The sequence below is a fragment of the Acanthochromis polyacanthus genome, chromosome 4 (assembly GCF_021347895.1).
Source record: "Acanthochromis polyacanthus isolate Apoly-LR-REF ecotype Palm Island chromosome 4, KAUST_Apoly_ChrSc, whole genome shotgun sequence".
Lineage (NCBI taxonomy): Eukaryota > Metazoa > Chordata > Actinopteri > Pomacentridae > Acanthochromis > Acanthochromis polyacanthus.
In genome coordinates, this window is record NC_067116.1 from 24,352,068 (window position 1) to 24,379,746 (window position 27,679).

A 27,679-nucleotide genomic window follows, 5' to 3' on the forward strand; every position below is an offset into this window, starting at 1 on the left:
TGAAGTATAAAGGCTGCAACAAACTGCTGTAATATATTTACATTCTCTCTTTGAAACAAACACATTCTCTCTTGGTCTTTGAAACATAGCAAAAGTGGAAAGCAAGTGAATATGTGATATGATGGAATTTTATTAGGAGTGAGCAAAAAGACCTTCATTTTTTACTGGCAAAAGCATTGCAAGGAAATCCACGGAAATTGTTCATATGCACACAGGCTTAAGCACAAGCATGCACAGAGCTTATTTATGTCTTTTCTCTTGTGGGCAGTTCATATTCAACAGTCATGATGCGATATCTGAATAGCAAATCAGTGCCGTACAGCTGGAGCTCCCTGGTATTCCGTTTTTGGGTGATCTGTTTTTTTAATGTTAAAACAGATGTTTTTGCAAGTTCAAGTTCAGATCAGTCGTTTACTTGAAGGACAATATTTAAATTGTAATTATTTTTTGAATTTTTGGAGTTAAATCAGAGATGCATACAGAAGCAGACAAATGCCCTCTGACTTTGAAATAATAAATGTTCCTTTCCTGTTTTTCCTCAGTGGGCTTTCATCAGAGGACAAATGTTTCCTGGTGCTTTTCAAACTTCCTGGATTTCTAGATGGCTCACTGATACCTACTGTTGCAGTTTGTGAACAAAGGCATCTTTTACATGATGTTCTGTATATATGGGAAGGTCATTTTATAAAACTCAGTCTTACACACGTGGACAAAATTGTTGGTACCCCTCAGTTAAAGAAGGAAAAACCCACAATTCTCACTGAAATCATTTGAAACTCACAAAAGTAACAATAAATACAAATTTATTGAAAATTAAATAATCAAAATCAGCCATCACTTTTGAATTGTTGATTAACATAATTATTTTAAAAAAAACAAACTAATGAAATAGGGCTGGACAAAAATGATGGTACCCATAACTTAATATTTTGTTGCACAACCTTTTGAGGCAATCACTGCAATTAAACGATTTCTGTATTTGTCAATGAGCGTTCTGCAGCTGTCAACAGGTATTTTGGCCCACTCCTCATGAGCAAACAGCTCCAGTTGTCTCAGGTTTGATGGGTGTCTTCTCCAAATGGCATGTTTCAGCTCCTTCCACATATGTTCAATGGGATTCAGATCTGGGCTCATAGAAGGCCACTTTAGAATAGTCCAACGCTTTTCTCTCAGCCATTCTTGGGTGTTTTTGGCTGTGTGTTTTGGATCGTTGTCCTGTTGGAAGACCCATGACCTGCGACTGAGACCAAGCTTTCTGACACTAGGCAGCACATTTCTCTCCAGAATGCCTTGATAGTCTTCAGATTTCATCGTACCTTGCACACTTTCAAGACACCCTGTGCCAGATGCAGCAAAGCAGCCCCAAAACACTACTGAGCCTCCTCCATGTTTCACCGTAGGGACAGTGTTCTTTTCTTCGTATGCTTGGTTTTTGAGTCTATGAACATAGAGTTGATGTGCCTTACCAAAAAGCTCCAGTTTGGTCTCATCTGTCCAAAGGACATTCTCCCAGAAGCTTTGTGGCTTGTCAACATGCATTTTTGCAAATTCCAGTCTGGCTTTTTTATGAGTTTTTTTCAGCAGTGGTGTCCTCCTTGGTCGTCTCCCATGAAGTCCACTTTGGCTCAAACAACGACGAATGGTGCGATCTGACACTGATGTACCTTGGCCTTGGAGTTCACCTTTAATTTCTTTGGAGGTTGCTCTGGGCTCTTTGGATACAATTCCAACGATCCGTCTCTTCAATTTGTCATCAATTTTCCTCTTGCGGCCACGTCCAGGGAGGTTGGCTACTGTCCCGTGGGTCTTGAACTTCTGAATAATATGAGCCACTGTTGTCACAGGAACTTCAAGTTGTTTAGAGATGGTCTTATAGCCTTTACCTTTAAGATGTTTGTCTATCATTTTTTTTCGGATGTCCTGGGACAATTCTCTCCTTCGCTTTCTGTTGTCCATGTTCAGTGTGGTACACACCTTTTCACCAAACAGCAGGGTGACTACTTGTCTCCCTTTAAATAGGCAGACTGACTGATTATGAGTTTGGAAACACCTGTGATGTCAATTAAATGACACACCTGAGTTAATCATGTCACTCTGGTCAAATAGTTTTCAATCTTTTATAGAGGTACCATCATTTTTGTCCAGGCCTGTTTCATTCGTTTGTTTTTTTAAATAATTATGTTAATCAACAATTCAAAAGCAATGGCTGTTTTTGATTATTTAATTTTCAATAAATTTTTATTTATTGTTACTTTTGTGAGTTTCAAGTGATTTCAGTGAGAATTGTGAGTTTTTCCTTCTTTAACTGAGGGGTACCAACAATTTTGTCCACGTGTGTAAATCCAACTTGGAAAAAGGTCTGTATATTGGTGAGCTGGATAATGTTACTGTCATTGTTTTTCACTCTTGAGAAGTAATCACCTCTGAATTCAAAACAAATACATTTACAACTACTGCATAGTTTTCAGAATTAATTGCTGGCCCAGTTGTGATTGAAAAGAAAATAATTGGATGGATTCATTGACTGGAAAAGCAACATTAAACATTTCTACATGTTCCTTTTTTTTTTTCTTTTTTTTTTTTACAACTGGGCATACCAGAGAACAGTGCTTTTGCTCCTTCTTTTGTATACAATAAACATCTAGATTCTGCCATTTTTGACATCTCCAATAGCTCCCCATACATCGAACAAAAACACATCAGGGAAAGCAAAATCTCCCAGAACTGAATCCAGTGCCTCGGCAAAGTCATCGGGGTTCTTCTTGTCTTTGCCCGCTTCAACAATCGTGGTTGCTACAGAGAAAAAAGAGACACACAAGTGTGCATTTTCACAGACCGTTGACAATCCAAGATTTTTTTTTTTAACTGTACAGAAATGTTTGTTTCTGAGCAGACAAAGCCAAAAAACACAGGCACCAAGAACTTGCTTTATGAGCTAGGTTACAGTTATTCAGAATTATCCCCTTTTAAGGTTGTATTTGAGTTTTCCAAAGAAACATCCAGACTGCTGTTCTGTTTGGTTTAACAAAAACAGACAATGACAGAGTCACTGGCTGTTCCCAAGAATAATGCCAAACTGTATTTATAAACCTCTGCCATTGAAAATATGGTAGCATCTACATTTGGGCACACATTTTAATTTGATGGTGCATTCAATTACATTCAAATGTGATGTACTATGGTGTCTTCCAATTCGATTTATTTTTATAAAATTTTATATAAGTACCACTAATTCACAAGATGTCATTTCAAAATACACACACACACACACACACACACACACACACACAGCTATATTGTCAAAAATATTCGCTCACCCATCCAAATAATCAGAATCAGGTGTTCCAATCACTTCCATGGCCACAGGTGTATCAAATCAAGCACCTAGGCATGCAGACTGCTTTACAAACATTTGTGAAAGAATGGGTTGCTCTCAGGAGCTCAGTGAATTCCAGTGTGGAACTGTGATAGGATGCTACCTGTGCAACAAATCCAGTCGTGACATTTCCTTGCTCCTAACTATTCCACAGTCAACTGTCAGTTGTATTATAAGAAAGTGGAAGTGTGTGGGAACGACAGCAACTCAGCCACCAAGTGGTAGGCCAAGTAAACTGACCGAGCGGAGTCAGTGGATGCTGAGGTGCATAGTGCCAAGAGGTGGCCAACTTTCTGCAGAGTCAGTCGCTACAGACCTTCAAACTTCATGTGGCCTCCAGATTAGCTCAAGAACAGTGCACAGAGAGCTTTATGGAATGGGTTTCCATGGCCGAGCAGCTGCATCCAAGCCGTACATCACCAAGTGCAATGCAAAGCGTGGGATGCAGTGGTGTAAAGCATGCCGCCACTGGACTCTAGAGCAGTGGAGACGCCTTCTCTGGAGTGACCAATGGCACTTCTCCATCTGGCAATCTGATGGACCAGTCTGGGTTTGGCAGTTTCCAGAAGAACGGTACTTGTCGAACTGCATTGTGCCAAGTGTAAAGTTTGGTGAAGAGGGGATTATGGTGTGGGCTTGCTTTTCAGGAGCTGGGCTTGGCCCCTTAGTTCCAGTGAAAGGAACTCTGAAAGCTTCAGCATACCAAGACATTTTGGACAATTCCATGCTCCCAACTTTGTGGGAACAGTTTGGAGCTGACCCCTTCCTCTTCCAACATGACTGTGCACCAGTGCACAAAGCAAGGTCCATAAAGACATGGATGACAGAGTGTGGTGTGGATGAACTTGACTGGCCTGCACAGAGTTCTGACCTCAACCCGATAGAACACCTGTGGGATAAATTAGAGTGGAGACTGAGAGCCAGGTCTTCTGTCCAACATCAGTGTGTGACCTCACAAATGCACTTCTGGAAGAATGTTCAAAAATTCCCATAAACACACTCCTGAACCTTGTGGACAGCCTTCCCAGAAGAGTTGAATCTGTTAAAACTGCAAAGGGTGGACCGATGTCATATTGAATCCTATGGATTAGGAATGGGACGTCACTTGTGTTCAAATGCGAGTCAAGGCAGGTGAGCGAATACTTTTGGCAATATAGTGTGTATATATATATATATATATATATATATATATATATATATATAGAGAGAGAGAGAGAGAGAGAGAGAGAGAGAGAGATATTTATATATAGACGCACAAAGGAAAACTACAATGGGATAAAGTAGAAAAAGAAAAAACTGAGACAGAACCGGGCTCATCTGCCTCAACTGGTTGGGGTGAGAGGGTGAGAGGGTGAGAGTGCGGATGAAGAGATGAAAGCACAGGGATAGCAGAAGGGGTTGGGGTGAGAATATTGTCTTTATCTAGAATGGTTTTACAATTGCACTTTTAAAGTCATGAAATGTACCACAGATTAAAACATACCAGCTCCTATCTATGTGCAGAAAATGCATGTGTTCAGAATCTCAAACATGTCCCTAAAAACTGTATATTGAATTCATTTTGATGGTCTGTTTGAAATCCAGGCTGCACAGTGGCTCGGTAGTTAGCACCATCACCTTGCAGCTAGAAGATCCCCAGTTCATGTCCTGGCCTGGGCCAGGGATCTTTCTGCATGGAATTTGCATGTTCTCCCTGTGCATGCGTGGGTGTTCTCCGGGTATTCCGGATTCCTCCCACAGTCCAAAGACATGATGAGGTTAATTGGTTATTCTAAATTGTCCGTAGGCGTGAATGTGAGAGTGATTCTTTGCCTCCATGTGTAGCCCTGTGATAGACTGGTGACCTGTTCAAGACAGATGGGATACACTCCAGCACCCCACGATCCTAATGAGGATTAAGTGGTGTAAAGATAATGGAGGGATGGATGGATGTTTGAAATCCAAATCAGTTCATCAGTGAACATAATAAATATTTTAAGATTACATCACAGTACAATATCCCAATGAAGAGACATAATCCCAATTATAATGCACTATAACACTCTTAAACATGCTCTCATTCACATGTCAGGATTAACTCTGTATGTACGTGTTTTGCTCAAACAACAGGACATTAGTAGGAAATTGTATGCTAATCAGACTTTCATATGCCTGAAGAATCAAAAGGATGACTTGTTCTCTCCTTGAATGAATGGAAAATCTAACATTCAGACACAAACATTTCTTAGCAAGCTTATCTTGTCTCTCGATGCAAACTGTGGATGAAAGTATGTGAACAGTACTTTTTTCTAACTTTTTTTTTCTCAGAAAAAACACATCCTCCCACATAATACTGAGATAAAAGTATGCAACAAATTATATTTTTGTGGGAGCAAAGCCAAGCAACCAGAGTGAAAAGTAGCTTAATGAATCATTAAATCATCTTAAATGAGGTCCAAATAGTCAAATCTTTATTTTGAGATGAGGCCACTGACTTTAAAAGTCTGGGAAAGGGAACACTCATATCACTCACACAAAGTCAGCACAACTACTCACAGCTGATTTGTAATTTTCATTTGGGAGGGTTTTTTTTTATATTCAATAGGAATGAAAGAAAGTAAGCCACTATTGATGCTGCAAATTTCTTTAAATTCCTGCTAGACTCCTATCATTATTTTATTACTGGCTCTGACCAAAACTCCCAAGTTCAGGTCCACTGATTGTTTATACTTGCAAGGCCATCTTCAGCTGCAAGTTGCTCAGCTGAGCATGAAATGACTTGCATTAGATATCCATAGACAACCGGACAACTCTGTCAGCTGAGGAAGATTAACAGATGTGGATACAAGCTCCAGAAAAAGCTACTGATCTTAAGAATATAGACAGCTATTTCTTCCTCCACCACAAAGCAATAAATGCTAAACAACACCAGATGACGTGAAATTAAAGGTCAAAAGTGTTGAGGAGAAATGGGCACTTAAGAAATACTTAAATACTGCACAGCTGTTCAGTGGATGCACACTTTAAATCACATCAAAGATGATTTGCGGTGAGAAGGAGGAGGAATTTTTCTTAAATTTTTCTTAAATTCTCCCAACATGAAGCCCAGAAAGGCAGTGTTGCAGCATGAACTGTAAAACCACCGTCGATTCCAGGGACTTCTTGGTTTGTGTGTTAACATCTGTTGAAGACTGGATTACTTCCTTACATTCAAATATAGACCTGAAGATATTTTAAAGATTTAGGTGGTATGTGGGTGGTCTTACCCAGCTCCAGGTCTCTGATGCCCATGTAGCTCTCCAGCAGGTCATCCACTTTCTTGGTGGCCCGTTCCTCAAACTCATTCTGCTGACAGAGCAGAAAAACACAGAGGTGTTTCTGGAAATGTACTGGTGTTCCTACTCTAAATAGGGTGACAGAAAGTCTCTGAGAGCATATATTCTCATGCCAAAACATGCAAGGGCCAAGAATACATAGCAATATAAATGCTGTATATCAAAGTTTACAGATGATTAAATCCTCAGTATCACTGTAGATGTTAGCTGTTTGTACTATATGTAATATTTATCCAGCAAAACATAAATTAACAAATCTCAAAGTGATATGATCTACGAGTTCACATAACAGGCCGATGTATTGTGAAATATCCTGCGGTAAAGTTCAGGAAGTGAGAATGAGGTGCTTTCCAAAGGTCACTTCCTACAAAAAAAGAAATTCAGCTTGGGGTCAGCTGAGTGTCAGATCTGTATTGTCCCATGTGAGCTTTTAGTGCATACAGTAAAAAGTCAAATCAAGTTCTTTGACAATATAAAAAATATGTTATCTCTAAAAATTATTATTTTTGAATAGAAAAAGTGTTAACAAGAAGAAATTTCAAAAAATCCCTATATAATGCTATAGCTCTGCTGGATAGATCTAATGACATGCTATTGTCTGAGTACATCAGGAAGTGAAATCCTTCATTGTCCCACAGAGTGTGTCAAATTTACCACTTCCTGAACTGTAGCAGAACCCTTGGAGCGAAGTCGCAGCGTCTCTTTCCCATTCACCATCTTGCCCTCATTAGATTTTGGCGCTCTGGTCCTCATTCCAATCATATCTAACCAGACATGCAGGATGAAAACAGTTATTCAAATTCAGTTATTCATTTAGTAATTGGCAACATGGAGTTTGTTTAAATGGAGAACAGCGACATGTCCTTTCAAATTGAATTTCCTTTTTCTCTTCCTGTGCCTATTCAACTATTATAGCTTTCACTGGTAACAACCAACACATTCTTTTATTATTTTCTAAGAAACTTATGTCCTGCCAAAAGCCAAAATTCCTCCTACACAGTAGCACTTGTTACGCAGTACATTTTGGAGAATGACACATTTTACCAAAGAGTCCAAAACCACATAATACTCATTTCCTTGTTTGGATGTGCGCCTCTTTTCTCACAAATGATTAAACATCCAACTAGTTTAAACTGTTTATTTATACAGCGCCACATCATACCACAAGTCATCTCAGTGCAGTCTGCGCAACAAGGTCAAGCTCTTGCAACCATCACTGTGAGAAACACAACAATTCTGTCATTAGCAAGCACTCTTCAAGAGTAGGGAGAAAAAAAACTTCCTTTTGATGGGGAAGATGCCTTCAAACAGAACCAGAATCAGGTTAGTGGAAACAACAAGCAAACAATAAACTCTGGGCAGGCTGATGAGGCCAGTAAAAGCAGAACAGAAATGTGCTGCTCTGGAGCCACAGATACTTGCAGTGAGTAGCGAGCAGAGAATAAAGCAAAAACTAGAGAGGACAGAAGAAGACTTACATGCAACAGTTGCATGTAAATGCATGGAGTGTGAAAGACAGGAGGGTTAGAGGGGAGGCGCCCAGTGCATTCTGGGGCATCACTCAGCAGCCTGGGTCTACAGCAGCATGACTAAAGATGGTTCTGGGTCACTTGAGCCAGGAATAACTAAGTTTTAGCATATAGGAAAGTTTTAGTCCTAATAATGAAAGCAAAGAGGATGTCTGCCTCAAGTAACCCAAACCAGGAGCTGGTTCCAGAGCCAAGGAGCCCTGTTGGGATAGTATGGTGCTGTAGGTCTTTAAGATAGGTAGTGTCTACAGATACGGACCCATACCCGTAGCCTGTGGGCTACGGATACGGCACTTTCCATTTGCCAGACAGATACGGATCTAGCAACAATCTTTAAGATATAATGGAGCTTGTCTATTCTTAAATTTTGCATCGGCCCAGTGAAAATAACCACAAATGGGAGAAATATGATCTATCTTGCTAGTTTATGTCACTACTCTGGATCAACTGTGAGCCTTTTAGATAATTATTGGGACACTCCGACATGAAGAAATTACAATAGTTTATTCTAAAAAGAGCAAATGCATGGACTTGTCTCTCAGCATCCTTTTGAGACAGGATGCTCTGGATTTTTGACAATATTGCACAAATGAAAAAAGGGCATCTGAGAGAGGTCGTGTAGTTATAGAATAAGTCATGCTTGGTTGTAAAATGAAGCAATGAGTTATTTTAAGTTCATTATGTATTTGGTAGTGGCATCATATCTCATCCACAGAAACGTCAGTGCTGAAGCCAGTTATAGTCATTTGATATTAGTGCATTCCTTAATAATAATGCTTCTAGTAAATGAAGAGCTCTGTATTAGAAAGACTAGTGACTCATGGATTTCCAGTCCGTCTGCTGCCAATGAAACTGATAACTTTGTTTGTGTTAACAGCAAAGATGTTTTCAGTGAATCAGCTGCTAAGATCTACGGGAAACTATTACAACATCATAATTACAGTCGTTTTTTTTACCCTCGTAATTGGCAAAGTTGACCTGTGTGTTATTCAGTTCACCTGTTTTGGTTCAGAGTCTAGGCTGTATTATGAATGGCTATGATTTTAGTAACTTTTCCTTGAGCACCACAGTGAAAGCTATTCAACAGATTTAAATTAAATGTGGTTCAGATATCCACATAGTAAATTGTAATCATCATGGTGATGCCTTAACTTTTGATCTTGCTATCATCAGGACAAATTTTAGAGTTTTTAAATGCTTTACAACTGTAAAATCTCATTTTCTCCAACCTAAACTATTACAGTGTTTCTCTTGATTGCTAGTCAATGTAAACACATGTTCTTACATAACAAAGATTGTGAACATTTCAAACTTTATAGCCTTTAAACATCTGTAGATATAAGAATTGTGAGCATATCAGCAGGCTGATTTATAATTTGAGTCAACGCACCATCACAGATGTCATTCACATGGATGTAGAAGCTATTTTGAAGCTATTTTATTCTGGGCTCTGCAGGAAATTACACATCCGTTTCGTACGAATTTTTGTAGGAGAAAAAAATCTGTTCCAGAGGGAGGTCAGAGGTCAGCATCTGCAGTAGTCTGTTTGTCTTTCTGCATGGTTTTAAAACAGATACACTTTTGTTTGGTGTAATACATGCTGGTGATTGTACTTGCCTTTAGAATTGTCACGTATTTCTTGGCAAAAACATGCAAAATCATGTGAAATCTTCCTGACATTATTAATAATACAAAAAAAGAAATGCTCAAATGCTCAAAAAAAATTTTAGGAAATTTTTTGAACATTTTTTTGTGAAAAAAAGCTAATTAAAAAAAATGTTTTAAAAACATTCAGAAAAAAGTCAACCAAAATGCAGTGAATTTCGCTGTCAAATTTGGGGATTTTTTATTTTAAAAAAGAATACTTTTGAGGGAAACTTTTCAGGAATTTTCTTCCTGAAGATTTTGCATTTTTTTTTATAAATTTGGGGAAATTTTTTCAGAATTTTTGGGCTTTTTTCAGACAAGGCAACACCATTTTTTGGTAAGGACAACACGAGGGTTAATTATTTCATTTGCTGGTATTCCCACGTAAAAACTGTGGTGGGGTTATACAGCGAACTGAGGGGAATTGTTTCTGCTCGGTTCATCACCTGTAGTAGAAAATAGACTGTGACGTGGTGGTTTGCAAAGTGACAGCTCGCCCACGTGAAAGAGGGGAGGGCCGGGAATTTGATGTGAAATGTGGCTACTCGCAGGACTAGTGGAGAGCTGGATATGGTGCTGTCACTCAGCCTTGTTGCTAAATTGTCCCAGTGGCCATTCAAAAAAATGTCCAATATATTATTTTCCCAGGAAACCACAAATATAAATAAGACATTGGTGAAACTGCTGACAGACATCTTCAACTGTAAACTGTCTTTTGACACTGCTAGGATTCAGAATACTCAGTCAGTGAAGATTTACACTACCGTGCAAAAGCTTGGAGTCACCCAGACAATTTCATGTTTTACTAAACTTTAATGTGCTAACATAATTGCACGTTGGTTTTCTAATCATCAATAAGCCTTTAAACATGATTAGCTAACACAATGTAGCATTAGAACACAGAAGTGATGGTTGCTGGAAATGTTCCTCTGTACTCCTATGTAGACATTCCATTGAAAATCAGCCGTTTCCAGCTGGAATAGTCGTTTACCACATTATGTCTAGATTGTATTTCTGATTAATTTAATGTTATCTTCATTTTAAAAAATGCTTTTCTTTTAAAAATTAATTACATTTCTAAGTGACCCAAAACTTTTGAACAGTAGTGTGTATTTGTGAATATTTTCCAGAAACAGGATTTTTGTTTGTGTGACATTATTACAAGGTTGAACGGCAAGACGTGCATGTGCATTGGGCCACATAATACAGAAGAAACCCCAAAGACTAAAAAAATACTTGGGGAGTTTTTTTGTGCCATATGAGAGATTTTTATCGAAGTATGCACCATCTTTAGTTTTAAGCTTTTGTAATCCAGGAGCTGGTAGTGAACTGCTGTGTTTAACCGTTCAGCTCCACACAGTGATTGGTGTTTACTTTCCATTGGTATGGAACTATAGGCTGCTGACTGGAAACTCTGTTACCAGACACAATGCACCATGACAAGGTGGTGACAATATAGTGATTGGAGGCAGGAAGTCCGCCGGTTGACCGTGGATTTGGCTTCCCGTGATAAGCAACATTGTGGACAGCAAGGCTCCAACCCATTCAGATCCACTCAGACAAAAGCGCTTCCTTCTTCACTTTCCATGTTCTAAACCAGATGCAATAAATAAACCACTTATTGAACTTTTGACAGTTAAACTATTTCCCAGAACAGCAAAGGGATAACGTCATGGTGTTAGTCCCCAAGGGACAGGCACAAGAATTTGATCAATGTAAGAGAAAATTTTTTCCAAGAGTTGCACCAAGAGGCAGCACAGAGCAGCTGATGTAAACAAATGGTTTGTTAAAAATAAGAAATAAACTAACAGGAGACATACAACATAAGTAAAATCAGCAATAGCTGAAACAAGAAGCCAAGTTACTTGTCCTGGCATGACTTTGAGTTTGATAAATCAGTATTTCTTAATGAAGCTGTTGCCCCAGTTTTATTTACGGTACATAAATAGATGAAATGCAACTAAAAAAAAGTAGCTTTCAAGCTCTATCGCAACAGAGAAAGTACAACAAGTACCCTTGGATTAAATATTTATCATTTCTTTGCAGGTGACTGCTGTATGAGTGTAAGCAATGCCAAAAATAAGTGTCTGTGTCTTCTCTGCCTCCCTGACTGTGTGTTAATGTTTCATCACATTGGATCTCTGTTCATACTGTTACACTGTGAGGACTGAAATGATGCTCTCAAAAGTGAAGTACAGTATAGTTTTAAATGTTGAGTGTGAGGATGGTTTGGCTTGCTTTCAGGGCTGTGGAACCTTTTAAACATAAATGCTGATAATAGGCTTAGGCTGAAGTTAAGGATTAATAGGGTAAGTTGTGGAATTTATAGTTTAAATGAAGGAAATGCATTTTGTCAAAGATGGTCATCATGCAAGTACAAATGAGTATGAATTCCTCTATGAATGATTGGTACTTCCAGGTTGTTCTTGAAATCCTGCAAAAGGTTTACTTCATATCTCTCCTGTCTAGGGATGGACTGATAGACTGACGGTTTTGCAGCATCCAAACATCTCTCAAAGCTTTCTTAATTTTTGTATTAGCATTGTGAGGAATGAAAACTCAGTATTTGTACTGCACTTCTTTTTAAATTTTAAACCATAAGTCATATTAAAATGGCTTAACAACATATAAATTAACTTTAAACAAGGACATTTGCTTGTTTGTGTGTTTAATACTGCTTCAAACTCCCCAAATTTGAATTATACGTTATTTTATTTATAGTTAAAAAAAATAGAAGTCAAATCCTAGCTGAGCCATACTCGACCCTGCAGAGCCACATCTTCCATCACACAAGATCATTGTTTTCAGAGGCCTAACAGCCACAGTCAAAACACTGATTAATTAATTGCAGTTACAGAGTTTAACAACTTTTAAAGGCTCGCTGGCAGGCAGCCAGTATTCTTCCACATGTTCCTGACTCCTCTTCCTGTTTGGCTGATGAGCTATGGAAAAGTACTGAAACCCATCAACCACTGGGGACAACATCAGGCAACTGTGGACATCAAAGCCGGGTAGCAATCAGCTGTTGGTGCCATACTTTATATGGGCAGTCATGTGATAAAAATTGGCTTTGGGGCAAGTTTTATGCAAATAATATAAAATATTCGTTTTATGAATTGCAATACTTCTGCTTCCTACGTCTGCTGGGACATTTGGCAATAACAGGAGAAACAGAAAAGTTTCTTTTCCCTCCTCCTTATTTTACTGTTTTCATATTTTGGTTCTCAGCACCAGGAGCCCTGCTGTTTTTCATTCCATCTTTTTAAAGCATGAATTTATACCTTGAGCAACAAGTGAAAGCAAGTAGGAGGATTCAGAAGGAATGGATACTGACATTTTTGGTTCAAATGTGTGCAAAGACAACTGAGTATTAACGGCATTGATTTATAGATATAGTATCAACAACACTGTAATATATATATATATATATATATATATATATATATATATATATATATGGACTGCTGTTCGCCAGCTTTTGTGGTTGTCCATTTTGCATTTGATGATTTTCCACAGGTTTTCAATTAGGTTAAATCTGGTGATTGAGCAGGCCAAGGCATGGTTACAAAGTTCTGGTTCTCCATCCAGGCTTTAACTGAACCTGCCTGTGTGGCAAGAATCATTGTGTTGTCAGAAAATCTATTCATTCGAGGCAGGAAAGAATTTTCCAGCTGATGGACGAAGACCGTTTTCCAGAGTAGCCCTGTACCTGACCTGGTTCATTCGCCCTTAACACAATTGTATTTGCCCTGTTCCACCCATACTGAAACAACCCCAGATAGTCGAGCCCGATCTCACGGGGATTCGTGAAACTGTCACGTAAGTTTTAGTTTCGGTTTCGTGTGCACCAACACGATTTCGTCATGTTTTTCGTGCCGCTCACCACGAAATGCGCACCAATGTATTTTAAACGGCGGACTTTTCGTGCCACTCAGAACGTATTTCAAAAGAATGTGTATATTATATTTTTAATGTAAAACCGTGGCGAATCCAACGCTATATTTTGCATGACATCGTCCCTAAACATAACCCTAACCATAACCCTAACCATAACCTAACCATAACCTAACCATAAGCCGGTGGTACACTTACCAATTTGCATAGGAATTTCAAGAATGTCCGGCGGCCGGCGGCCGCAAACGCAATCACACAAGCAGTATACGCCGATGGACAGCTTAGATTGTCATGAATCCGCCGGTATAAACCACTTTCAGATGTGATTACCACAGCGAAAAACATTTCGTGGTGAGCGGCACGAAAAACATGACGAAATCGTGTTGGTGCGCACGAAACCGAAACTAAAACTTACGTGACAGTTTCATGAATCCCTGTGAGACCGGGTTTGGATAGTCACTGATCCACCCCCATGTTTTACTGTAGGAGCAAGACAGTCTGGTTTCTCCAGGCTTCCTCCTAAACAGTAAGTTGGCTGGAGTGGGCATCAACTGAAATTTGGATTCATCACTGAAGAGAACCTCAGATCAGTTATCAACAGTCCAATCCTTGTGATTCCTAGCAAAGAGTAACCAGACTTTCCTCTGCCTTTCATTGATGAAGACTTTCTTCCATGTCCTGTGTTACGTCAGTCTTCAAGAAGACGGTTTCGAACAAGTCACATTTCTCAACAGTGCCCATGAATTTTTAAGGTTCCTGGAGGTCTGATGACGATTATTGACATAGGAACAGATGAGTGCACAGTCATCTCGTGGGATAGAAAGACATTTCCTGCTGCGACCAGCTAGCAATTTGGTATTACCATGTCTGGCTTGTTTTTTCTTGGTGTAATGAACAGCTGTCTTGGAGATCTTCAGTTTTGTTGCTACCTGTCCCCCCATAATGCCAATTATCCAGCAGTGCCAAGATGGCTGCCTTTTGTTTTAGGCATTATGTGAGAGTTGACAACTTCTGAGTTGTGCCATGGCTTCAGTGTAAGCAGGAAACCACTCTAAGGTAAGGCTTTGCATTTGTAGTGCTGCTTATGACATGAAATGGCCTCTTATATACCCTGGGAATACAGTTAAACTTAAGCATGTCAAATATGACATCAAGTATTATGTAATCAGCTGCATTTTTGTTGTGTTCATTGTATTCCTTTACCTTTAGTGGTACAAGGCATTAAAATGAACAATGAATTGAAGAAAACAAGGGTGGTCTAATGTTTTTTTCCATGACTGTGTATTTACAGCATTAAACTAGAATTTACCAGGTTTATCTATCAAATAAAAAAAAGAAAGCATCTGTGAAATTCTGATAAAATTGTGGTTGCATTTTAAGCCTCTCTATGTTATAGTTTCTTTATGCAATTTTTAAAAAATTAAAACAAACAAATAATTGTGCAGATGATCATAAATTCCAGATAATATCTTATAGTTTTCACTCACCAAAGGCCTTCTTGGGGCCCACAAGTCGAAGAGTGAAGGGTATGCCTCTCGGTTGCTCTTTTAGCATCTTAGCCACTTCATAGTGTCGACATCCAACAATACTCTGGTCATTGATGGCCTCAATGTGGTCACCAACACATACTGTCTTCAATCTGTCTATGGTGCTGCCTTCTTTTATCCTCTGAAAGAAGCAAATGGAATTATGGACATGTACATGTATAAATTATTGCATTGGCTTCTTAAATGACGAAAATATACTGTGTGTCATTGTTATCGTTAGGAGTATGTTTTGAATAAGTCACAAAGAGATCTGTTTTAATGCATGGCTCAGTGTTAACTTATGTAAGGTCCAGTGCTGGCCTTTGTAAATGTAACAGAAATGTAATACTAATTGAACATAATAATTCACTGAATGCACCTAGCATTCTACTTGCATCACAGTACTTTCTTTAAAAAGTTTGTGTACTTTAATAATAACTTGGCAAATGAAAAATGATGAATAGCTGATTCTCGCTACAAAAAGGATTTACATTTTAAACACTTTACCTTGAACTTAAAGGTCAGACTGATCAGCTGAAGCTATCCCGCTGCAGGCTTTTGCACATAGTTAATAAGAAACTTTTCTGTCCTTCAGCCCATTTTGTGCTACCTCTCATTCACCTTAATGAAAGCATATCCAGCTCCATTGTCTGTGATGGTGAGACCCAGAGCATCCTCTGTCTTTGTCACCTCCACTTCTTTGGTCTCGCCTCTAACATGAGCAAAGATGAAGTCCTCCAGTCCAATCTGTCCCCCTAGCAGCTTCTGCATGTCCACTTTGTGAGAGTTGAGGGTGCAGAACAGGATCTGAGGGATGAATTAACCAATAAAAAAGCTGCCACTGCAGAATCCAATATCTTGAACATGCATGCAAAAGTAAAATGCTATGTGTAATCCAGTAAAACTTCAATAAAATGACTACAAAAGCTACCATTATCCACTGCCTTTAAATATTTGTTAGAGATATGTTTGAACAGTATGTCATTGGATTGAACAGAATTATTATTTACATCACATATGTATTAACATTTTCATGCCTACCCTATGTAGTAATACAATGTAGCCGCAAGGGGACACAAGCCAGTGTCTTATTGTGCCTGTCCCAAGCCCGGATAAATACAGAGGGTTGTGTCAGGAAGGGCATCCGACGTAAAACTTTGGCCAAATCAAACATGCGAATCAAATGTATGACTTCCATACCGGATCGGTCGAGGCCTGGGTTAACAATGACCGCTATCGGTGCGGTCGACCTACAGGGTGACGGTGGAAAATGAACGACTGTTGGTCAAAGAAGGAGGGGAGGAAGGTGTGTTCGTAGGGAGAGAGAGAGAAGAGGAACACCAAGAGTCTAAGACTGAGAGTAGGGACTTTGAATGTTGGAACTATGACAAGAAAAGGTAGAGAGCTGGTTGACATGATGCAGAGAAGGAAGGTGGACATACTGTGTGTCCAGGAGACCAGGTGGAAAGGTAGTAAAGCTAGAAGTTTAGGAGCAGGGTTCAAGTTGTTCTATCATGGTGTAGCTAGGAAGAGAAATGGAGTAGGAGTTATCTTGAAGGAGGAGTTCGTTAGGAATGTCCTGGAGGTTGGACCTTGATGAAGTGATGCAGAGCATCCCTAGAAGTGAGAGAGTTGTCATTGGTGCAGACTTCAATGGACATGTTGGTGCAGGAAACAGAGATGAGGAGGAGGTCATGGGCAGGTTTGGTATCCAGGAGAGGAACGCAGAAGGACAGATGGTGGTTGACTTTGCAAAAAGGATGGAAATGGCTGTAGTGAATACTTTCTTCCAGAAGAGGCAGGAACATAGGGTGACCTATAAGAGTGGAGATAGGAGCACACAGTTAGACTACATCTTGTGTAGAAGGTGTAATCTGAAGGAGATCAGTGACTACAAAGTAGTGGCAGGTGAGAGTTTCGCCAGACAGCATAGGATGGTGGTGTGTAGGATGACCCTGGTGGTGAAGAAGATGAAGAGGGCAAAGGCAGAGCAGAGGACCAAATGGTGGAAACTGAAAAAGGAAGAGTGTTGTATGACTTTCAGGAAAGAGTTGAGGCAGGCTTTGGATGGTGAGGAGGTGCTTCCAGATGACTGGACAACTACAGCAAATGTGATCAGGGAGACAGGTCGCAGAGTACTTGGTGTGTCATCTGGTAGGAAAGGAGATAAGGAGACTTGGTGGTGGAATGAGGAGGTACAGGAATGGATCCAGAGAAAGAGGTTAGCTAAGATGAAGTGGGACACTGAGAGGACTGAAGAGACTAGACAGGAGTACAGGGAGATGCAGCGTAAGGTGAAAGTAGAGGTGGCAAAGGCCAAACAAGGGGCTTACGATGACTTGTATGCTCGGTTGGACAGTAAGGAGGGAGAGACTGATCTGTACAGGCTGGCAAGACAAAGAGACAGTGATGGGAAGGACGTGCAGCAGGTTAGGGTGATAAAGGATAAGGATGGAAGTGTGTTGACAGGTGCCAATAGTGTGATGGGAAGATGGAAAGAGTACTTTGAAGAGCTGATGAATGAGGAAAATGAGAGAGAATGAAGAGTAGAAGAGGTGACTGTTGTGGACCAGGAAGTAGCAAAGATTAGTAAGGATGAAGTGAGGAGGGCATTGAAGAGGATGAAGAGTGGAAAGGCACTTGGTCCTGATGATATACCTGTGGAGGTATGGAAGTGTCTCGGAGAGGTAGCAGCAGAGTTTCTGACTGTGTTGTTCAACAGGATCTTAGCTGGTGAGAAGATGCCCGAGGAATGGAGGAGAAGTTTGCTGGTGCCCATCTTTAAGAACAAGGGAGATGTGCAGAGTTGTGGCAGCTACAGAGGAATAAAGCTGATGAGCCACATGATGATGCTATGGGAAAGAGTAGTTAAAGCTAGGCTAAGGGCAGAGGTGAACATCTGTGAGTAGCAGTATGGTTTCATGGCAAGAAAGAGTACAACAGATGCAATATTTGCTTTGAGGATATTGATAGAGAAGTACAGAGAAGGTCAGAAGGAGCTGCATTGTGTCTTTGTAGATCTGGAGAAAGCTTATGACAGGGTGCCCAGAGAGGAACTGTGGTTTTGTATGAGGAAGTCTGGAGTGGCAGAGAAGTATGTTAGAGTGGTGCAGGACATATGAGGACTGTAAGACAGTGGTGAGGTGTGCTGTAGGTGTGACAGAGGAGTTCAAGGTGGAGGTGGGACTACACCAGGGATCAGCTCTGAGCCTCTTCTTGTTTGCTGTGGTGATGGACAGGATGACAGACGAGGTTAGACAGGAGTCTCCATGGACTATGATGTTTGCAGATGACATTGTGATCTGTAGTGAGAGCAGGGAACAGGTGGAGGACAAGCTAGAGGCATGGAGGTTTGCCCTGGAAAGGAGAGGAATGAAGGTTAGCAGCAGCAAGATGGAGTATCTGTGTGTGAATGAGAGGGACCCAAGTGGAAGAGTGAGGTCACAGGGAGAAGAGATCAAGAAGGTGGAGGATTTTAAGTACTTAGGGTCAACAGTACAGCACAATGGAGAGTGTGGAAAAGAGGTGAAGAAGCGTGTACAGGCAGGCTGGAACGGCTGGAGAAAAGTGTCAGGTGTGATAGAAGAGTGTCAGCTAAAATGAAAGGAAAGGTTTACAAAACTGTGGTGAGACCAGCCATGTTGTTTGGTCTGGAGACAGTGTCCCTGAGGAAAAGACAGGAGGCAGAGCTGGAGGTAGCAGAACTGAAGATGCTGAGGTTCTCTTTGGGAGTGACCAGGATGGATAGGATCAGCAATGAGTACATCAGAGGGACAGCACATGTTAGAGGCTTTGGAGATAAAGTCAGAGAGGCCCGACTGAGATGGTTCGGACATGTCCAGAGGAGAGAGAGTGAATATATTGGTAGAAGGATGCTGAGTTTCCCACTGCCAGGCAGGAGGCCTAGAGGAAGACCAAAGAGGTTTATGGACGTGGTTAAAGAGGACATGAAGGTAGTTGGTGTGAGAGAAGAGGTTGCAGCAGACAGGGTTAGATGGAGGCAATTGATTCGCTGTGTGGACCACCTGAAGGGAAAAGCTGAAAGGAAAAGAAGAAGACCTTATGTAGTAATACAGCATTTTCATTATCTCTAAAACCGAGTAGTTAAAGTGTAAACATTAACACTAAATACATCAACAAATAAAAGTGAGAGACTGTTGTAATCCTGCAGCACCCTTTGGTTTTTCATTTCATTTTCTATCTCCTCTATTGCAAAAGCAAACTGAGCCTACCAGAATTTCTTTAGCTGTGCAGTACAGAGATTAAACAGCAGAGGGCGGTTGAGCCAAACAATTTGGAATAGATACTGTGGCCATTTTGTTCAGAGTCTTAAATGACATAAGCTGAACACATCCATAGTGATTGGTCATTAAGTTTTATATATTGCAAAACAAATGTTCAAGTCTTAAAAAAACAAGCCACATAATGCAGAATAATTGATTCATTGTGTTTTGTCTGTTTTCCAAATGTATCTAAAGCATACATTATAGTCATGGTTGGTTTTTAAAGGTTGGTTCTTGATAAAGAGTCATATACTCAGTTGATAATGATACACACTAAAGGTAAAGAACTTCTCACCAAAGAACCTAAAAGTCAGGATCACAGCACCTAACATAAGGCATGCATCAAAGCAAATGTGTCTTACATGACTTCATTTTCATGTTAGATTTTGCAGGTTTGAACCTCTCCAGATTCTCGAGTCAGTGAAAAGGGTTTTTCATAATTTATATTTTAAGCTTAGAACCAAAAACAATGGCTATTAGGCTTCAATTTGGTATTCTACGACCTAAAGTTAAAGTTTAACTTGATAATCCATGAAGGAAATTCAAGATAACCTGAGTGACCTATTATCTTGGGGCAGTTCCTTTTCATAGTAAGTCTCTTGGCAAGTGAAACTGCATAGCTGCAGTCCAAGGTCTCCTCTGGCATTTGACTACGCAGTAATTGTATGCTGATGCTGTTCAGTCCAAGTGAGGTCAAGGAAACTGTCGCAGTATTCACTATCACTAACTATCGCCAAATATTTCTCAGAGAGAGTTTTTTTATCTAGAGCTCTGCAATCAGTTCAAGGTCTTGTAGATATACTGGTTGTTACAGCAAATAAAGTACTATATCAGATGTTGTCAAGAAATAAACATTAAATATCTGCTTATTTGCATGAAATCAAATCGAGCCAAGAGCATCTCCTTATTTATTACTTTTGCCGCTGTTTTACAGAGACACAATTATTAGATTAAAAAAACACTCAAAATTCAGATGATTAGTTTTTAGTAATACATTTATTGCAATAAACATCTTCAACTATTGCATCACTTATAGTTAAGACTATTCTGTCCAAATGTTGTCTAAACTGTTTCTTTTTTGTTTGTCATTTGTTTTTGTTTTTCAAGTATGCTGAAGGTTATTTTAACCCATAATGGCCAGAGCAGACCCTGAACTGGATGTCAGACTATCTCATGACAGACAGAGGAAGAAAAACACAGAAAGTTAGAGTTTCTACTTAAATTAGACAAGAATGTCTGAGAGTCACATACACAACATACAGTCTCTAGGCAGTGTCACACAACTGGTAGATACCAAGAACCTTCTTCTTGTGAAGAACACCTAATATCATTTTAACAACATCTAATTATTCCTCTCTGACACTCCAAGTCATTTTTGGTAACACTGGCAGCAAAATCCCTAACCCTGTGCTATATTGCTTAAATATCAAATGTTTCAACACTGTTTCCCCTTACCGTAATTTCATTTCTTCAAGGCTATTCATTATCAGTAAATAGTAATAAAAATACAAGCCTCATATATATCTATATCTATCTATCTATCTATCTATCTATCTATCTATCTATCTATATGTATATATATATATATATATATATATATATATATATATATATATATATATATAAATCCATTCCCACATTTAGTTTAATGTTTGTGTGGTCGCTTTTAATTTTCATGACAGACTTGACCTTCCTCACTATGCAGGCTGTCAAATTTACAAGATGGGTTTTGCTATTCTTCAGAGAAATTTTTCAGCTGCTCGTTGCTTGAGAGGTGGAGTTGCTGTAACTTTCTCTTTAAAAATACCACTCTTCCATCCAAGTCAGACAACATTCTTGGTTAAGTCATCAGGTTCCCTTTGTTCCTCTTTAGAAGCTCTTGTGTAATAGTGGTAGTGGGCTTTGGATTGTTATGTTTCATGTTGTTAAGAATATTGCTCTTCTGCCAAGCCTAAGAGTTTCTAGTACCATCTACATATTTCTTCATGCTGATCACCTTTTGAACTTATGCAGCCCCATATCACCAGACTCACACCTCTGTGCTTCACTGTTGGTACTATGCATTCCCTGTGATAGTCCTGGAAAACTGTTGGACCCCACATGAGCCAAAACATTTTACTTGACCACTATCTGACTACAGAAGATGCTTTAGTTATTTATCAAGTCTAGTGCCACAGCACAAGCAAAGGGTTGTTTTTCCTGGATGCCATTCATAGAAGTTAGCATTATGCAGTACCCTTTTCACTGTCTGAGAAGTGACAAAAACTGATTTCCTTAGATAACTCTCCCGTCAAGCACTTTCCTGTCTATTTTTCAGAGCTAGACTGTGCAAGTAGTGCATCGCCCATGGCATCAAGTTAAGAAAACAGCCACTGTGACTCTGATTAGTGGCACTATGGCACATCCTATACATCCTGTTTACTGCTGCAACTGCATTTTAGCTACTTTTTGCTTAGTCATAAATATTCCTGTACTCTTTTCCATCTTATCTTAGTTCAGGCTAGAGGTCAGATTTTTTCAACTCCTCTGACAGTTCTTTTCCATGTGGAGCCATGACGCAGACATGCAGACAGATACCACCCATAGATCCAAAACTGAGAAAGTTCCGTTTACAGGCCATTTTATGACCACGTTCATGGAATTAAGCTAAGTCAGTGATTACAGGGTTTCTAAAGCTTTATTCAGTTTTGTGCAATGAGTTTTTACTTTCAGGCCTTGATTTTCAATATAATTTTTTGGTTTTTAATTGTTTAGGAGACGAAATACTCTACTTGTCAGTTTACAACTAGTGCAATTGAAAGGTCATTCTGCTTTGAATCGTTTGTCATTTAAGTGGAATTGCACATTGGTATAGTCACTGAAAGTCAAAGAACTTGTTCAAAGTAATGTAATATCCAGTGTTAATCAACATCAGTTGTGTTCAGTTTTCTTCTCAAGCAGATTTTACATTTCAGATTGGAAACTTGAAAGGAAACAGAACAAATACAGTCACTGTTGGTGGTTGACTGACAAGATTATCAAGATTAGTTACTATGGAATGTATTGTGCACTGGTCCATATAACTTCATCTGTACTCAGTTTTGCCAACAAATGCACAGACAGCAAAAACCTTTACAGTGGCCTTGAAAACACTACTGATAAGTATTTGATAAGGTCAATGCTGAATAATTATTGTTCTGTTGCTGCCTGTGTTAATATGCTGTTTTCTGGAATGCAGAAGATCAGCAGCAACCGTGACATTCGTCATTTACATTTTTGAAAGGCTTCACATTCTTTTACAGTTTACTATGGTAGCATAATATTGAACTGCAGATAAAACAAGATGCATTGTTAATGCTACAGCTAGTTGTGCATATACTGAGTGATGTTTTTATGTCACGGTATCTCATTTTCCACAGTTTCGTTCAGTGAACCTGTTTCTGTAGACAAAATGTGAACAAGCTCAAGACAGAAAATCAGTTGCTTACATCTAAAATATTTTTTCCTTCAACTATTTCCTCCTACTCATTCTTTGATCACTCTTTGGTTGCATCTGCTGCCAGCTGCTCTGGATAGATGTAATCTAAATGTCTGTCTGAAATACAAAAAGCAAACAAACAATAAAGGACTTTCCATGGTATCCGCATGAAAATCTTGGATTGTGTTTAGCGGTGAGAAGAGTATCAGGCTGCAGAATGGTTTGTGCACCTTTACCTACTAATTATTAAGCGTTCACAAGGTTTCTGGCCTTATGAGCAGCTGCTTGCTATAACCTGACTGCAAAAGACAGTTTGGGTCTTCTGTAGCACGACAATTAAATTATTTAGTTATATATTTACTATTACATAACTAGGATTGATATGAAGAATTTCCTTCCCACTGTTGTCAAGTGCTTGCTCAAAGGAAATCCAAAGGAAACTTAGAATTTGTTGGATTTTGCCGAATAAATATTTTAAGGCCTTCTCCTTACTATCTGGGGTCCCTTGAGATGACATATATTGTGAATTGCTACTATATATAGAAAGTTAAATTGAATACTGTTGTGAAATCAGTTTTAAAGAATGCAAATGAAATGGATCACTTACTGTCTCTTAAACACACAGTTTCGCTGCATATCGATACATTTGAGTAGATATTTAGGTTAATGTTGTTTCATGGATTATCATTATTTTATACATGGAGGTTGCATGTGTGGGTGTTCACCAACTACAACACATTATCTGGTTATGTGTTTCCATTATTGATCCTGGTCAAGACGCAGACAAGTAGAAAGTCTGGGAGACAGTAGCAAGGGAAAAAGATCTTCAATAGTGTATCATGGAAAAAAGCCTAGAATGGAAACCGAACACCTTTTTGCATCTGGCCTGGCAGACCAGAAATGCAAGACAGGAGTACAACCGAATACTTTTTCTTTATCTTGGTTATTTCAACATAACTAGAAAGGCCACTCAGAAATCATACTATATCCATAGTCAGGTTTATTTGTACCTCTGAGGGGGAGATGTTGAACACTTCTGCGATCTTGGCATACAGCTCCTTGACATTGGTGAATCCATGGATGCGGCCTGTGGGACTCCCATGAGCCAGCTGGGTGTGGAAGATGAGCCTCGGTCTCGGATATTCTGGTGGCCCTGGTGGCGGTGGTGAAGGGGGAGGGAGCGGAGGCGCTGTGGGCTCCAAACAACCCTGATTCTGGCTGTGGTTCTGGGCCTTCTGCTCCTCCATGGCCTCGGCCCCCGCTGCCTTGGAGTCCTGCGGGCTCATAACCTCCCCGTTCTGCATCAGCCCCAGCTCAGGTTTGGTCCTCGTCTGGGAGCCCTGGTGGTGCACAGCTCTGACAGAAAAAGAAACACTGTCCTTCCCCACGCTTAGGTGACCAACCAACCAACTACCCAGAGCTTCAGGGTGAAGAACACTGCTAAATTAGTGATGAGAGTAGCCTGGTAACAGTAGCTGATAAAGGCCAGCCAGGCTCTGCCAGGTAGAAACCCAACACCCTTTGAGTTGAGGATTGTATGTATTACACCTGAGCCTCTTGCAGCTCATGCACAGAGAACACAAACAAAACAAATCAGCTAAAGGTTTCTTCATACATATGACACTGTTAAGACTCTAATCACCCTTATCAGTCTAGCTGCGAGACATCCATCTAAAGTGTGAAACTGTACAACATATTTCAAAAATGACTTCCAAAGAGGGCCGCTGGGAGTCAGCCGCAGACAATGTCCCAGTGTTACCGGTAAGATGATATCAGTGAGTAGGCAGTAAGGTGCCCCCGCTCGCTGGCCTCATTGAATGAAAGAGGTTGTTGCTGGGGTGAATCCTTGGTGATGCACTGACCTTTCTGACCCCACAGACAGACTACAGACACACAAGATGACAGTTTAGGCTGATAAGCAGATGCTTAATTCAGATAGCTAGTTGGTGCTTTTTATGCTGGCAAGTTTTAAAAATATCAGTCTTCTAATTTACTATGCTAAAGCGTATGTATACCTAACTGAAAAAAACCCTTAAAATAAAAAAACAATAATCCAAAATGCCTTACTGATGCCGTCCTAGAGTATGCTATACACCATATATTGTGCATCTTGATGTTGATATGTTGATTGTATTTGAAAGCACACATCCCTATTTCAGAATCAAAATACACAATATAAAGATGAACATTAATGTAAAATAACTGATGGAATACAAAGTTCCCTCTCTTATATGTGAAGAAGACTAACTGAAACAGAAAAGAGACAGAGATAGCTTGATAAAGGTGAAGCCGTTGCCTCGACTGCCCTGACAGATATTTTGTTGATAGTCTTTTTCCTTGGAATGAACACCCAAATACTGAAAAGCCTTGACTATGAGACTCACTATATTCTCATTTTACTCAGCCACTGTGATTATTTGCCCTTGACAATTCTATTTGTCTCACTTAATCCGATGTGATGCTTTACTCATGCAAATCGGGAAAGTTTCATGCCAGGACACAAAAAAACTATCTGTCTCTCTTTCAGATCTGGAAATTCCACAAAAATCCCATTTTAAAATGCCAGCTGGGAATGTGTCATTAGCAGGGAGATTCCTTTTAGAATGAATGATTATTTCCAAACAGAATGTCTAGTATGTTTTCTTTCTAAAAGAGGCTTTGAGCTGCACATAGCTGGCTGATTTAAATGCCACATGATAAAACTATTACCTATTTGAATAGAACATTCCAAGTGCTAAAATAAAATGTTGTGCTGCCAGGTTATGACACATTCTTGTATCTCTTGACAACATGTTTTTTTCTACTGAGCAATGCTGCCTTATGTTGAACATGTGGTTGTATATATTTTTTAAATAACATATATTTATACAATGTTTTCTGACGTGCATTATCATGCAGTGTGTAAGTACAGTATTAGGCCAAAACTATACATTTCATAAAGGTAGGTGTACAACCAATGGTGCTCTTTTTTTATCCTGCTTCATAAGCATTTCGGCACACCTGTGATATAACTTGCGTGGCTGCAGCTGTCTGTGCGTCACAGCCCCGGTTTTCCAGGCCAAGGTGTTGCTATAGCCTCCCAAGGTCAGAGTATTTACTCCAGCAGCTGATAATAAGAATTTCTCTGGCAAAAGATTCCTTTTGCAACAGATAATAGGCAGCAATCCAAGCAAAGGACACCTCACTTTCTTTTCCTGCAAAGACTTGCATGCATCTATATCGTTTTAAAGCAAACAGATGTCTGTGCTTGGCAACATGAGAGAAAACAGGCCGGCTCTAACTTTCCCAGATGTGTAACTGATAGCACAGATCCAAAATTCTTTGTTCAAACTTAGCTTTCCTCAGATTTGATATACAGATGATGGCCTTCATTTAATGTTGACAATTCACAAAGTGGTTTAAGTGCAGTCATCAATATCCTTGCATTCTTGTTTTAACTGTTGATTTAACTCACAGTTTGTCTCTGGAAACCTTAATCTGTGTTTTCTGTAATATGGATATAATTTTCGTTCATGGTTACATCAATACTTTTCAAAGAGTACACCCTTCTTTTGTGTGAATTGTCTCCATTTGCAATCAGTGGTCAAATCTACTGTGTAGTAAATCATTCGTTCAGAAATTGAACGTTATATTAACTTTTCAGCAGGAGGTACAAGCATTTATGAAACATGAAAGTTTCATAACTGCAGTAGCCAGTCAAAGATCCTGGAGTCAGCAGTGACTTTGTGTAACAGAGAGGAACAAAGGAAATGTAAAGAGAGCCCCCAAATGACAACTAATAAAAGTTTTTTTATAATGTTTACAGTAGCATATTTTAAATCTTCCCTGCTTATGTGACTCTCTGCTCATTGGCTCCTAAGAGATGGTGCGCTTTTTTTTTCAATGATGTTAAAGCCATTTACAAATATTGACCAGATCAAGGGTGAGTAGTTCAGGCCTCGTGACTCAGATTGTCAATATTAGCGAAATGTGCAGAACAAAAACATTTTACTCTAACAAACAAATGCCATTTCTGTTATTCTATATTCCTTTTGGTTTTGCTTTGAAAAAACACAGCATTGGAAGTGAATTTTACACTCATGCTGCAAAAAGTTTTTTGAAAGTTGAAATCTATTTATTATATTCTCTCTCTCTGTATTACATTTCACACACTCTCATATATTTGTACGCCCGGATAAAGTGTTAAGATATAGCCTAATCATGAAATGTTTGTCACATTGTGCATTTATCTGGAAAATTACTTTAGTATTTGCCTTCATTTTATGCACCCCTGAAAACATATTTGTCTAAAAATGCAAAGAGTAGGAAAACATGATCGCAAGATCAGTGACAGAACATTCTTCCATTTGGTTGTCAATAGAACTGCTCCATCTGAACATATTACATTATCCAAGAATATCTGCTCAGCTGCTCTGATGAGTAAATAGATAATGGGCAATTCCAGCGGGAATGATGTTCACGCTGTTGGGCTACAAGATGATCTCTCAAGGTCAGACAGATCTTTTTCATTCCCAAACAAATTAATGATCAATCAAATTGTGTCAAACCAACCAACACATCAGCAGTCTGGGGCATATGTGCCTCCTCGATCCTTTATGTGGCTTCCCTCTTAGCCTAATTAATAATCCATCTTCCACACTGATGAGTCACCAA

General features: G+C 39.4%; 1 protein-coding gene across 1 annotated transcript; it reads right to left on the bottom strand.

Moving 5' to 3' along the window:
* Nucleotides 1-2,555: 2,555 nt before the first annotated feature.
* gipc3 (GIPC PDZ domain containing family, member 3) lies at nt 2,556-24,393 on the bottom strand. The gene is made up of 6 exons (XM_022192819.2): nt 24,037-24,393; nt 15,908-16,093; nt 15,248-15,428; nt 7,345-7,454; nt 6,622-6,703; nt 2,556-2,793 (listed from the first exon to the last, which is right to left on the bottom strand). The coding sequence occupies exons 1-6, from the start codon at nt 24,328-24,330 to the stop codon at nt 2,642-2,644; spliced, it is 1,005 nt and encodes a 334-aa protein (XP_022048511.1). The 5' UTR covers nt 24,331-24,393; the 3' UTR covers nt 2,556-2,641.
* Between the last annotated feature and the right edge of the window lie 3,286 nt (nt 24,394-27,679).

What these genes read in the sequence shown, in the direction of transcription:
- gipc3 (XM_022192819.2), bottom strand. Translation starts at nt 24,330, where the DNA reads ATGCAGAACGGGGAGGTTATGAGCCCGCAGGACTCCAAGGCAGCGGGG. An exon ending in GGGCCCCAAGAAGGCCTTTG is followed by an intron (nt 7,455 to 15,247) that starts GTGAGTGAAAAC and finishes ATGTCTGGTTAG; the next exon opens with ATATGATTGGAATGAGGACC. An exon ending in CTGCTACAGTTCAGGAAGTG is followed by an intron (nt 6,704 to 7,344) that starts GTAAATTTGACA and finishes CTGCTCTGTCAG; the next exon opens with CAGAATGAGTTTGAGGAACG.